The 13,821-nt window shown below is 56.9% G+C and overlaps 1 protein-coding gene across 4 annotated transcripts; it reads left to right on the top strand.

Moving 5' to 3' along the window:
* The first annotated feature begins 8,170 nt into the window (after nucleotides 1-8,170).
* Nucleotides 8,171-13,815, top strand: ATG101 (autophagy related 101). Of its 4 annotated transcripts, none has more exons than XM_045287294.1 (4): nucleotides 8,171-8,292; nucleotides 8,818-8,954; nucleotides 11,002-11,328; nucleotides 13,274-13,815. In XM_045287294.1, exons 3-4 carry the CDS (start codon nucleotides 11,077-11,079, stop codon nucleotides 13,676-13,678), a joined length of 657 nt encoding a protein of 218 aa, XP_045143229.1. In that variant the 5' UTR covers nucleotides 8,171-8,292; nucleotides 8,818-8,954; nucleotides 11,002-11,076; the 3' UTR covers nucleotides 13,679-13,815. The 4 variants fall into 4 exon arrangements, with proteins under 4 accessions (XP_045143229.1, XP_004711423.1, XP_045143228.1 ...); XM_045287293.1 differs by lacking the exon at nucleotides 8,171-8,292 and adding an exon at nucleotides 8,423-8,471; XM_004711366.2 differs by lacking the exon at nucleotides 8,818-8,954.
* The last annotated feature ends 6 nt before the right edge of the window (nucleotides 13,816-13,821 follow it).

Below are 13,821 nucleotides of genomic sequence, written 5' to 3'. Positions count from 1 at the left end.
TGAGTTGGAATGGATTCCACGGTGGTGGGAGCTGGGGTGGCGGGTGGGTTGTTAGTATAGGGTGTTTTCCCATTGCCAACATCCCTTCTTCACAGCACGAGGACCCAAGTTGCTGGTAGCGCTTGCCTTCATGGTAAGATGATTCTGAGATCCCTACCTGTGCCAGGTGCCCCCCACCCCCTATGGGGTCTCCAATGCCCAAGGTTACCGGGTGCTTGAAATGGAGCGTTCTTGGCTCCCTCCCCAGACACTCAGATTTGGCACAGCGTGGAGCTCAGCTCGAGAATCTGCTTGTGCTAGTATACTAGCACAAGCGGTGCTCTGGGGCCACCCTTCTGAGGGACATGAACCTACATCCCCCTCAACCCGAGGCTCGTGCAGGACTTGGGCCCCTTTACCACACTCGGGCTCGTCCTAGCTCATTTGCTTTTTTGGGACCTGGCAGGAGCCCGGAATACAGTGCGCCCCATGCCTCTCGCCCCTGGGAATAGGTGGGGGTGGGGGTGGAGGGCAGCCCCTGCTAATGGGAGTTGGGTGAACTAGTTCTCTGCTCAGGAACAGGAGAAAGGTAGGGGCCCCCTGCACTCTTTCCCATTGGCAGGTTCCACAGCAATCCCTGTTTGGGAGTAATGCCCCGCTAGGAGCAGAGCTTCCTGGGAAAGGCTCCACCCACGATGATGAGAAACGTTTGCTTAGTGCTTACAATGTACCAGGAGGCACTGCTGCAAGTACTCGCTGCTTATAAACACTCCGATTGTGGATGGACACTGAGGCACAGAGAGAGGCTAAGAGGCTTGTCCCATACTCCACAGCCACCAAGTTCTTGCTCTTAACCCCCTACTGTGTGGCCTGCCTATGACGTGGGACAACCAAATCTTCCTCGTAGATCGTAGCAAAGGCTAGAAATCATATGTAGGAAGGACTTTGCCTGTTACTCCCATCGAGTTGATGCTGACTCACAATGACCCTATAGGACAAGAGAGAGCTGCACCTGGGAGTCTCTGAGCCTGGCACTCTGCGGAAATAGAAAGCCCTGTTTTTCTTCCGCAGAACGGCTGTTGGTGTTGAACTTCTGACCTTGTGGTTAGGAGCCCAACTCATATTCACCAGGGCTCACAGTAGCCTGGCCCGCAGTAGAAGGGGCTATGTGGTTGCTATGACCATCGCTAGGTCTCGGAGCGGCATAGGGCTTGCGCTCAGTGACGGCCCCTGGGTAACCCAGGTGGTTTGTACTTGGCTGCCCATCGGCAGCCTAGAGGCTCAAACCCATCCAGGGGTGTCATGGGAGAAAAAGGTCTGTCGATTTTGTTCCATAAGGATTGCAGCCAAGGAAGCGCTGTAGCTCAGTTCTGCTCTCCCATACCTGCGCCTGCCAAGAGTGGGGATTGACTGGAGGATGAAGGGCCTGTTTTGGGTTTGTTATCTTTACAAGGGGAAGACTTCATCCCAAAGACAGGAAATGACTTGCCCAAGGTCACCTGGTGGCTCAGCGGCTGACCTGGGTGTATTGGGGGCTCACTTCATAGCTAGGTCTCCTTGGCTCCTGGGGACACTGGCAATTGGGGTATAGAGGTGGGAGGGCTGATTCTCCACCCCACCCCCCCACTCCCTCCCCTCTCCCCTAGCCCCACCCTGCCCCACCCAGCCGCACCCAAGGACTGGAGCCTGGAGGCAGGCTCTTTCTTTCTACCCAGCAACTGGAAGGACTGGCCTCCAAGCCTTGCTTGGGCTGGGCGGGCGAACAAGGGGGCATTGAGCTCGGTGGGGCCTCACAATGGCCGCTCTGTCCCGCTGGCCGGGGGCTGGGCCCGTTTCCGACAGGGACAATAGTCAAAGGGCAGTGACGCCGGCAGGGCCTGGAATCCCGGGCGGGATTTTCCAAGTCCTCAAAGCCTGCTGTTTGTCTTCATGGAGAGACCCAGGAAGCCTGCCTCCCTGTCTCCCCCCACCCCACCCACGCTGGGCTCTGTGCCCAGAGGCTCTGACCCTCTCCTCAGCTCCGAAGGGCCACTGTGGCTGGGGAGGGGTGGCTATGGGTCTGAGCGCTCAGTCTTAGGGGGTGGTACCCCCCACCCCCCAGCTTGCTTCGGGTAACCTGGGGGTTGAGTGGGATGTCCCACAGCTGGGCTCTAGGCTTTGGTGATGGAGGGAGGTGGTGAGGGCCAGGCTTGGGGGAGCCGTGGGGTGTTTGAGGGTCACGGGCAGCCATGCTGGACTCAGTGTATGGTGCCACTTGGTTCGTTCTGAGCAGCCAGTGTGCTCACCATGTGGGGGCCATGCCCGGGGAAGGGGGGTGGGAGGCAGCACAGGAAAGACGAACAGAGCCCGGTCGGAGGTAAAGGCAGCGTGTGATCGCTGGTTAGGCAGCAGGCTGGCAGGCGTGAGGCGCTGTGCGGGGCCTGAATGAGGTGTGCCCTTGGCTACCCGAACAAAGCCCTGGGTTTGCATTGGGAAGTGGGAAGAGCCCAGAGCTGCTGTTTCTCCCGAGAGGATGAGGCTAAAGGGTGAGCTCACTGTCAACCAGCGTCCAGCCTTGTCTGGCCCATGCCACGGAGCCCCACAGCCTCAGCCAGTAGCCGCTCTGCTCCCCAGGCAGCCTGAACCCAGCACCCCCCAGGGGGCAGCCCTTTCTACCCCAAGCCTCACCTTCCCTGCTGCAGTTCACGTCCTTCCTTGGTGCTCAGCTGGGGCTGTGGGTGAAGCCCCAGCTAGCTGGCTGGCGAAGGGGACCTGGAATCCCCAGCTCCCCACAGTGAGGACAGGAGGGAGTTTGTGCAACACTGGGACAACTCTCCTGCAACCCCATATTCCCTTCCCCACACACGCCAGACAGGTTCTGAGGGCAGAGGCACGTGCCAGGGTCCTTGGCTGCCCACAGGGGCCTGGGGACCTCCGGCCTCCTGCCCCTATCATCTGCTCTGGCTGCCTCTTACTGCCTGCTGGGCCCTGATCCTGCCAGCCTTGGCTCGGGGGCCACTAGAGGTCTCTTCAAGGTCTGACCCAGTCGCGCTGGCACCGTTTAGCCCCAACCCAGAGTCATAAATCAGCCCCGGCATGGCCCTGGGGGCTGGGGGTGGCAGCTGGGCTGGGGAAGGGTGTGCGGGGGATGGGGGTGGTGTGGGACTTGTCCTGGTACATGCTGCGTTAGCAGGAAGCAGTGCCCAGCGACAGACAGCTAGTTTGCTGCCCTTTTCACCCAGGGGTATCGGAGGGAAGGGCGTTCTCTGTCCTCCAGGGAGCTCAGGCTTGAAGGTGGCCAAGCTGGGAACAGAGGCCCCATCCCAGGGTCCCGGATAACTGGGACATTATCATCAGGCTGCAGAGATGCCCCCACCTGACAAGAAAACCAGGGACAGAAAAACACCCCTAGTCCCCAGGGGTACTCACAGAGCCTCCCCTACCTCACTCACTGCCAATCAAGGCGATGCCAACTGGCGGCATAGCTAGCAGCCCTGACGGACAGAGTAGAAGTGCCCCTGTGGGCATCCAAGACTAAATCTTTGTGGGAGCAGACAGCCGCCTTTCTCTCTCAGAGGGCTTGACTAGGGGTGGCGGAGCAGCCCTTCTGGGCCAGCCACAACATGTTTTCCACAGGGACAGACGCACAGAAATAAAGCCTTCCTCTCCCCACTGCCCACCCCATTTCCAACCTGTCGGTGAGAAAGAGAGAGAGAGAGAGAGAGAGAGAGAGAGACTTAAGAGACCAACACACACACTCCTTCCTCATCACAGAAGGGCAGGCCGCCGCAGAGGCGGACAGACAGCAGACATGCGCCCTGGGCCCCCGTCCAGGTCTGGAGCCTGCCTGCAGACCAGGCTGGGAGGCGCCCCTTTCTCACGCCCTTTGCTGCTCTCCCCGCCCAGTCATTTCCTCCGTGGCCAGGAGGGTTCTGAAAGGGATAGCCCAACAGGGTGGGGGTGTGGGGACTGCAGGAGCCCCTGCCCAGCATCCCAGGGGGCAGGTGTCTGAGGGGACAGCTGGAGCCCCTTGCCCCTTCAACTGGGGGCTGGGGCTGGAGGGTCAGTCAGCAGGGTACTCACTGCCCAGCCAAGCTGACCACCGTCAGGCGCTTCTGGCTTGACGTCAGTCCCGTTCATTGTTGTTGCTGGGCTTTGACTCATTCCCTGTGACGTCACCGGGGTCAGCTCTGGAGCGGTAAGGGGGCAGCCTGCCTGCTAGCTTTAGGGCGCAGCTCTCTTCTGGGCACACACCAGGACGAGGTGGAGCCATCTGGGGCCATGCGCATTATGCAAAGTCAGCTGTCTCCTCCCAAGGTCTTGGGTTGTCTTTCAAGGTCCCTCCGTTGGCTTTTGCTGCAAGGTGCAGCTCAGGGGGCTGCAGTTGGTTCGGGGGACAGTTGGCTCTCTCTGGTCGTGCCCTTCCTTGCCTCTGAACCCTCAGTTTCTAGCCTCAATCCCTGGTCTAGCATGTTTCTTTCCACTTCTTCAGGAAACCTCCCCAGGATAATTCCCAGGAGCTCCACTCCTTCCTGGAATTGCCAGCCCCCCTTCCCTGCCCTTTTGCTCAGGTTGCTGGCCAGTGTTTCTGCCGCTGCTCCAGTTCCTTTCTGGTCTCCCGCCACCTCCTAACTTGCTGAGGGCAGGCTGAGAGTCCTTTTCACTTCCAATATGTCCACTCTCTATTCCAGGCGGCTGCTATCTTTCTGAACCGACAGCAGCAGCCTCCATCGCGGTCCCTCTGGTTCCCGAGAAGCCCGCTGCATTGGTCTCTCGTGCCATTTGGGTATTTCGAGATCCGACACGGGCCCGGACACTTGCATATATGTGGCGTGAATGAATGAACGATCATCAGGATAGGAGCAGAGGACGGGAAAGTTCACCACACACAACTCCCATATTTAGCTACGACCCTTTCTGACAGCCCTCCCCCCTCCGTAAGACCCCACTGGCACCCAGAGTCGGAGGTACAGTGAGGCGAGAGGGCCCTGAAAGGCATGGGGTGGCAGGGGTTGGTTCACATCTGGGCCAGATGTAGGAGAGGTGAGAGGGCTCCCCTTTACCCACCGGCAGGCAGGCGAGGCTCCCCGGAAAGAGGAAGTTTTGGAGCAGGGAGGAGAGTAGGGTAAGAAAACGAGAGGCATGCAGGGAAACCATGACCTGTTTCTGAGCCTCAGTTTCGTGATCTTTAAATGGAAGAGAAGAGAGCACCCCCATGTCAGGCAGGGTTCTCTACAGAAATGAAAGCAGGACACTCATGATTTTACAGATAGATGAAGATAGGTTTATACAGCGAGAAGGAATGTAACAGCCAATTAGCCCAGACAGCAGACAGAGGGTTCAGTTCAACTCACTTCCCTGGAACAGTTAGTATCCTGGAAGTCCTTCAACTCGCGTGGGCTGCCGGGTCCAAAGTCAAGGAGGCAGACAGCAGAGTCCTCCCTGGGGCAAGGCAAGCAGAGTCTGCCCACAGGCAGCAAGCAGCAGGGCGGGTCAGCAACAGTCAGAAGCTCGGGAGCTTAGCGAAGCAGGCCCAGACGGGATATCGAATGCAAGCAATGCAGGGCATCGCTCAAGCAATGCACACACCAGCAGTGTGGTGACGCAGGTCTTGAAGGAACCTCAAGCTCTAGTGACACGATCCACAGGTTGGCCTGGCCCACAGGTAATGTAGCTCACAGGTTGAGGCAGAGAGCCAGCTAAAGCCGCAGCACACTCCAGCACACTCCGATCACCAGAGAGCGAGAGAGGGGGGCGGGTCTCGCAGAGCCATTTATCTCTTTGCCCTCCAATCAAACTGCAACCTGATTAATCCCACATGTTCCTATTGGCCAGGTTGGCACAATAAATCTACCTATCATACCCCTGTGATGGGAAGTTGGAGAAATCCACACAATAGGACAGGTGAAGTGCTAGCATGGTGCCATCAAGTGTGGTGGTTGGGAGAAGTGATGATGATGGTGATGATGATGATGCAGGGGAGTGGTGTGGAAGGGCCTTGGGAAGGAGGTTGTCCAGGGGGTAGAGTACTCAAGTTACCCCCTCATTCACTGGCGGTGTCTGGGGTGTAAGCTCTGGTCCCCTCCACCCCAGGGATGGTCCTAATCTTCCTGGATTTCCTTCTCTCCCCACCTCACAGATTTATTTCCTCTTGATAGACCTCCTGGGTCAGTCCAGGCTCCAGATGGAGTTGTTGGTAGGTAGAGCTGGCAGCTTTCTCCCTCCTGCCTCCAGCCCTCCCTGAGACAGCAACAGGGCTACATGAGGGCAGACTGGTGGAGAGGCGAAGGTGAGAGGGGCAGGTGTGGGGAGAAGGCAGACAGAGGAGAGGGGTTAAGAAAGGCTGCAGGAGAAATTTTCTGGTTTGGAAATCCTAAGGAGAAGCTCTACTCTGCCCTATAGGGCCCTGCAAATTGGAATCAACTCGATAGCAGAAGGTTTGGGTGGATAGTGGCTGTGTGAGTCCGGGTAGACTAGAGAAACAAATTCATAGACACTCATGTGTATAAGAAAGAGGCTTATAAAAAAAAAGAAAAGAAAGAGGTTTAAATACAAGGGCAATTGAGTATTGAGAAAACATCCCAGCCCAGCCCAGATCAAGGCCATAAGTAGGATATTAACCCATATGTCCGATACCAATCTATAAAGTCCTCTGCAGACTCACGAAACACAGGCAATGATGGCGAATGCAGGAAGATCACAGGTCAGTGGGTGCAAAGTCTTGTGGATCCAGTGGTGGTAGAAGCAACTCAGCGCTGGCAGGGATTTCCACCTGCTTCTCCAGCCCAGGGCACTAGCAGGGCACTAGTGTAGCTCCATGTGTCTTCTCAGCTGGAATATCTCCCAAGGAGTCTGCCTCTGTCCCTCCTCCAGTGAGCTATTTATCTCCTCATCGCCTCCAAATGAGGTCATCAAATTGGGACCTGATTGATTGCCTAAACTTCACCCCTTCACTCTTAAGCCTCTCTCAAATTGACAACAGATTATGTAAGCACCACAGTGGTAAAGAGCCCAAAGTTCGAGTCCCAGGCTCTGCCATTTATGGAGTGACTTTGGGCTAGTTACTAACATCTTCCAGAGAAAATGTCTTCATCTGCTTCATAAGACTGATTGATAGAACATTCGAATCAATTAATATATGTAAAGCATTAAAAAATTTTATCAATTATTTTTACAGGAGAGAGCGTGTGTTAGGAGACAAAGAACTGAATCCTGCAGTAAACATTTTAGGAAAGCGTCCCGTGTCAGGAGCAAGAGACTGCTTACTCCCAGGAAGACTTGGGGTCACTAAAAGGCAGGTTGGATTTGATAGCAGTGGGTTTTGGGGTGAGTGCCTGTTGTAGGTGGGGAACATGCTGGAGTCTGAGAGCAATAACAGAGCTCTGGTTGCCCTGCTGGGCTGTCTGGTAATAGGTTGGACTGCTACCACAAGGTGAGTGGTTCAAGCCCACTCACTGGCTGCTCCTCAGGAGAAAGATGAGGCTCTCAGCCCCTGTACATATTTACAGACTCATCAACCCTAGGGATTGGCTAGTTCTGTTCCACCCAATAGGGTCGCCATGAGTGGGAATGAACGCAATGGTAATGCGTTTGACCAACTCTGGGTTTACCATGTACGTGGAGAGCCGAATGCACTCCCAAGGAGTTACATCATACGGAAAACCACTCACATTCATGCACCAGTTTCCAGTGTCCAAAGGGTTTCCATAAGTTATCTCTGGTGATCTCCATTTATCGAGGAGGAAATCAGAGAAGATACGCGATAAACAAAGGTCACAGAGGCAATAGCAGAATTACAATCTGTCTTTTAAGAATTGTTTCCAGATTAGTCACGGTGGAGTACTGATTAGAGTTACTGTAGCAAGACCGACACTCTCATTCAGATCTCGAGCTCTTTTCCAGCGCCTACCTGTGGGCTGCGAGCTAGGAACCCTGTCTGCTATGGGTGCTGGGCTACACAGGGTTTTGCTCAGTGTCACGCAGCACTCTGCCTAGGGCTCATCTCCGAAGGCATGCTCCTTGTCCCGTGGGGCTCCAGCCAGCGTCGGGGACCGCTACTCTGTTGCAAGGGCGTTTCGCCGCCGATGACTCCTCCCGGCCGTAGGGAGGCAGCGCAGGGCCCATCCGGCTCTTCTTTCCCTTCCCGCCGCTCGTCTCTATGGCGGAAGTGGGTCGTTCCGGCCGGAGCACAACAACATTGTCGACGATCGAGTGAATGGACTCGTCCAAAGGCGGGGGATACTTCTCACGCTCACCTCCTAAACGCCCAGGCGTAACCCAAAAAAAGTAGCATACCAATTACAGATCAACCTATAGGCGATTCCTTCGGATTATGTGAGTACAAAACGGCCCTGAAGAGCGGCGTTCACGTTAGGACGTGGCCGAGCTCCGCACCCCCCCCCCGGAGGCCAGTGGCGCAGGCCGAGCTCGCCCGGCACGCCGGGCCGGTGAGGCAGGGGCACGGGGTTCCTGTCCCGGCTCGCTCCTGTCGTCGCGGTGGTCTGACGCCCTCCGTGAGTGCAGCCGGCTGGTCGGGGGGTCGCGGGGCTGGTGTTAGAGGAGGCCGGGGACCGCCCCCGTCGCCTGTACCAGCTCGGGAGCTCTCGGGGGGCGGCGGGAGTGAGGGCGCCCCTCGAACTACCCAGTCGGGCCAGGCTCGTGGTGGGGCGCCGCCCCCGAGTTGCAGAGCTGTCCGCGCCTCCCTCGTCGTCGGACGGCCGAGGTGCTCGGTTAGCGGCGGTGCCACCATCGGGACCCAGCGGCAAGTTGTCTGTGCGCCCCGCCTGCGTCTCCGGGTTCGGAGCCAAAGCTTGGTCTTGCCTTTAGTCCGTCTCCAGAGCGTTCTGATTTTGCCTTTAGACTTTCCCGCGGCTCATCCCCCCCTCCGTACGCGGAGGCTTCATCCCCTGCGACCACAGGAGCTGGGAGGAAGGAGGCGAAGGAAGGGGCATGCTCCCAGCCTGAGTGGCCGCGCCCCGGCCGGTCCACATAAGTTGGTGGGTTGCGTGCGTGCGCCTCGCAGACTCGGGGTGGGGGGCGGGGGGGACCAGAGGGACCAGACTACCCAGGCCTGCCCCCTTGGGGAATACAGTACTCCTGTACCCCGTGTGGGCGACTTACCGTCCTAGACTTAAGGCGGCTGCCCTGGGGAGGAGGCTGGCCCCCGCCCGGACAGACTTCCTGGAGGAGTGGAGCCTAGGATAGCCCTGAGAATGGGGGGTGGCGGGGTAGAGGTGGAGGGGTGGGGGAACTTGTGTGGAGTTTAAGAGGGGGAGGTTGTGGAAGAAGGGGAAACAGCTGGGCATCTCTGGATGGGCAACTTTTGGATAGGTGTAAACCAACGTGCAGAAAAGAGGGAGGGATTAGCAACTTCAGGAAGCACCTGGCATTCCAGGAGGAGGAGGAGGAGGAGGAGAACGAGGAGAAGAGCAGCCACTTTGGGGTATTGAGTCTACAGTGCTGAGAAGCATACAGTCCCTTGTCCTCAAAGAGCCGTCTGACTAGTAGGAGAGAGAAGAATAAGTGAAGGAGGCACTGCTGATTACTCTGAGCCCTCCTTCTCTGAGCCAACCGACAGAGATCAAGTGGAATCTACTTGAGGGGAGGAGCCAGGACTCAGAGGAGGTGGGATGCCATGTCAAGCAGGCATGCTTGGGATTCAAGGATGGGCCAGAAAGGTTCATCTGTGAGGAAGTGTTGAGGCGGCTTCTATGGGGCTCTGGATATCAGAACCAAGACCAAGTGGCTGTGGTGCAGGAATACCTTAATAGTCACAAAGGCAGCGTGGTGGGCTGAACTAAGAAGTGGGACTGCTCCCTCTGCCCCAGGCTCAAGTTACTCAATTCTGCCTCTGTCCCTGCTGTAATGCAGCCTTGCGTCCTCTCTCAGCAATGAGAATAGCATAATCGGTTGTGGCATCTAATGCTTGTGGAGTGCTTACCACTTGCCAGGTACTGCTTTAAGTGTTTTATGGTTTCAAGTGCTTCCTAGATAGTAGCTCATTTCTGGAGACAAACCTTTCCACGTAGTTCCTGTTATTATTATTATTTTTTGAGATTTTCCAAATTGAAGTTCAGTAATTGTCTGAGGTTGCACAGAGGGGACGCCGCAGAGCTGCGGTTTCGACCTAGGTTGTCTCGCTCAGGAGCCACTGTTCTTTTGTTTTGTATACGTGATCTTAATTCATGCTCGCAACAGCCTGCATACACAGAGCAGGGCACTGAAGCTGAGGGACTCGCTTAAGATCAGTGAGAGGAGAGCTGCAGTTCACATCCCAAACCCATTGGACACGAACATCGTCATCCTGCCCCCTCACTGCTACCATCGTCACGGCCCCTGCCAGCCTGGAATTCTGCCCTGGTGTCCGGATGACCCTGACATTGCATATGAGATTTGGCGTGTGTGCGCGCCTGTGGGTCAGGCAGCGGAGCATTCATGGCTTTCACAAAGCAGGGTGACTGCAGGATAGTCAAGAGCCACCCTTGGGCCCTTCAGCCAGAGTTCACCTGCTGGTGCACAGATAGGTTCTTGGCCAGGGGATACCACCATTCACTCTCCTCTGCCCGCAGCAGAGTCCAGATGCCTAACGCAGCTCCCAGGAACTCAGGTGCCAGCTCCCTTTTCTCCTCCTTCTCCCCTGGCTGGCTCACCACCTGCCTCCGGCCCCTCAGGTTTTCTGGGGCCGGGGCTCTGCCAGCCCGCCTGGTGTTGCCCAGGGTGCATTTGCGGTGAAGGGCACTGGACGCCAGACATGGAGCGCCTGCCTGGGCCGGTTGGTGGGACTGGTCACTTTGAAGCCCTCCCTCTTCCTGTCTTGTGAGAGTTTGATTCTCTGCATGTCTGAGGGGGCTTCAGAAAGTGTGTGGGAAAATTCTACCCTCTTTTACATACATACCCCCCCACCCCCACACACTGTTTGAAGCCCCTTTGTACAGCAGAAATACAGTGGAGGCCAGCCGGGCTGGGCTAGGCCTGGAAGGTGGCGGGCGGTAGCCTGCAGAGACTGAGAGAAGTGCCTGCATTTTAACCGGGCTGCCCTTACAGGCTGGCCCCTGAGTGGGCAGACGCTCGCCGGCTCCATCCCTGTCCCTCCACCCGAGGTGGGCCACCAGCTGCGGGATGAACTGCCGTTCGGAGGTGCTGGAGGTGTCCGTGGAGGGGCGGCAGGTGGAGGAGGCCATGCTGGCCGTGCTGCACACCGTGCTCCTACATCGCAGCACGGGCAAGTTCCACTACAAGAAGGAGGGCACCTACTCCATTGGCACTGTGGGCACCCAGGATGTTGACTGTGACTTCATCGACTTCACCTACGTGCGCGTCTCCTCCGATGAGCTGGACCGGGCCCTGCGCAAGGTTGTCGGGGAATTTAAGGTAGGAGTGTGGCTTGGCGGGTTGGCAGGCGGATGAGACTGCCGCATCAGCCTGACTGAGGGAGGAGGGCTGGCGGGCTGGGGTCAGAGTGGGTGGGACAGTTGCTAGAATGCTCTCGGCAAGCAGGGAGGGCAGGGAGTCCTCCCGGGAAACCGATGAGCCCGGTTCCTCAGTTCTGGACTCTGGCTCTTCTCCAACTCCACCCCGCTTTCTACCAATGTCTTCTTTGCTTCTGCTTCTCCTTCTTAAAAAGAAACAGCTCCCTGAGAGAGAGGTGCTGCCATTGGGCATTGTGACTTGTGTTTGCACATGGCTGTGTGGGGAAGTGGAGCCCTGGTGGAATACTGGGTAAGCCTGGGCCTGCTAACGGCAAGGCCAGCAGTTCGAAACCACCAGCCACTCTTCGGGAGAAAGATAAGACTTCCTATTTCTGTAAAGTTTGACAGCGGTCAAACTACAGGACCGCGAGAGTGCGAATTGACTTGGTGGCCGTGAGTGAGTGGTCAAGAGGAAGGGACACACTGGCTCTTTGTGTTGGTCACCCCAGGAAGGTGGACTGGGGGGTGACTTAATTTTGACTGCGTGTGGAATCTGGGGATTTCACTATCCAAGGGAAGTAACAAAGGCAGTCTATTTTTTTAAATCAAAGGCACAAGCTTTGGGGTTAGAGGAGAAGGATTACTGGGGCGCCTCTATACTGTGGGCTCCTGGCAGGGGCTTGCCTACTGTCAGGTGGAGCCTTTCCTAGGCTGCTGCAGCCTCAGAAAGCTAGCTCTCCCTTCCGCTGGACCCTCTCGCCCCCTGGCCCATGTCCATGTACGGCCTGTAGAAATGAGCCACTACGAGCAGGTTCTGCCACCTAAGTGTGTGCTCTTGGCTGCGTGAATCACTCCTGGGCCTCAGTTTCTTTACAGTCCGTACCACACAGCTGGGCCTGTGGTTGGAATGAGTCACACGTGGCAGTTTCTTGGGGTAGGGCTTGACACCCCGCTAGTACACCAAGTGAGCCATTGTTAGTGTTCACCACAGCCAGGCGACTTTGGTTGGTTTGTAAGAGGAGTGACTGCGTTGGCACAGTCTCAGATAGAAGGGTGCTTTGGGGCCCTGGCTGCCCTCGGCAGAGGAGTGTGGGGTGGGGTTTCTCTCTTATCGCACCTGATGGTCCGCCATGCTCCCAGAGGAAGCAGAGCAGCCAGATCTCATCTGTCCTCCCGTTTCTTCCCCATTTGGTTCCCTGGTTTCTTGCTTTTTAAATGAGGCTCTTTCAACAGCCAGCTTTCTGGAAAATGACCGAGTTGGGATTGCCATCAAGTGCTCCGGCTGCCAGGACCTTGGAGGCTGCATGGAGAAGGCTGTAGGGCTTGCCTGAGGGGAAGGAAGGAGATGTCAGGATTAGGTGGCTGTGGGAGAACATTTCCAAGGACCAGAGGACGAGGGCTGTGCAGGGAGAAGGCCTTTCCCCGTGAAGGTTAAATGCATGGGTTTTGAAACCCGACTACTTGGATTCGAATCCTGGCTCGGCCATTCCCTGGCAGTGCGGCTTTTGGCAAGTGACGCCTGTCTCTGAGCCTGACTTTGCCCGACTGCAGTGGAGGTAACATGCCTGCCTCAGTTGTGAAGAGGAGCTGGTGGGAGAGTGTGCACTGCCTGGCATGGAGTGTGAGCTGCAAGAGGTAGTGATTTCCTTACTGTCTCGTCCTGACAAGCTGGAGGAGTCTGAGGAGCTGGATTTGGTTGGTTGGCTTGCCTACCATTCAGCTCAGACTGGCAGCTTGCAGTGTTGCTCCCCAGAAACCCTCTGCTCTCACTGGGCCCTTGTCCCCTGCCATCCTGAGGGACTAGAGAGAGAGAGAGGGTGCTTGCTTCCCTGGGTGCATAGGACGGGGGAAGAAGTCTCCAGAAGCCTTGGCCTCCTCATCTGTGACTCCCCCCCTCCCCCTTCCAGGATGCCTTGCGCAATTCCAGTGGCGACGGACTAGGGCAGATGTCCCTGGAGTTCTACCAGAAGAAGAAGTCGCGCTGGCCGTTCTCAGACGAGTGCATCCTATGGGAAGTGTGGACGGTCAAGGTGCACGTGGTGGCTCTGGCCACTGAGCAGGAGCGGCAGATCTGCCGGGAGAAGGTGGGCGAGAAGCTGTGTGAGAAGATCATCAACATTGTGGAGGTGATGAACCGCCACGAGTACCTGCCCAAGATGCCCACGCAGTCGGAGGTGGACAACGTGTTCGACACCGGCTTGCGGGACGTGCAGCCTTACCTCTACAAGATCTCCTTCCAGATCACCGACACCCTGGGCACCTCCGTCACCACCACCATGCGCAGGCTCATCAAAGACACCCTCGCCCTCTAGGGGCACTGCGTCTGGGGTTCTGTGTGGCTCCAGCCTTGGTATCTGGGGAAGTTACTGTTGAGGCCCCTGGGGCGCTGGACACCTGCTCTGGGTCCTGAGCGCAGACTTGGAAGGGACAGCTCCTGGCTTCCTTGTTTTGTGGT

The sequence above is a fragment of the Echinops telfairi genome, unplaced genomic scaffold, assembly GCF_000313985.2.
Source record: "Echinops telfairi isolate 266 unplaced genomic scaffold, ASM31398v2 ScPeMD7_12;HRSCAF=54, whole genome shotgun sequence".
Classification (NCBI taxonomy): domain Eukaryota; kingdom Metazoa; phylum Chordata; class Mammalia; order Afrosoricida; family Tenrecidae; genus Echinops; species Echinops telfairi.
This window is presented reverse-complemented; position numbering and strand designations above follow the sequence as displayed.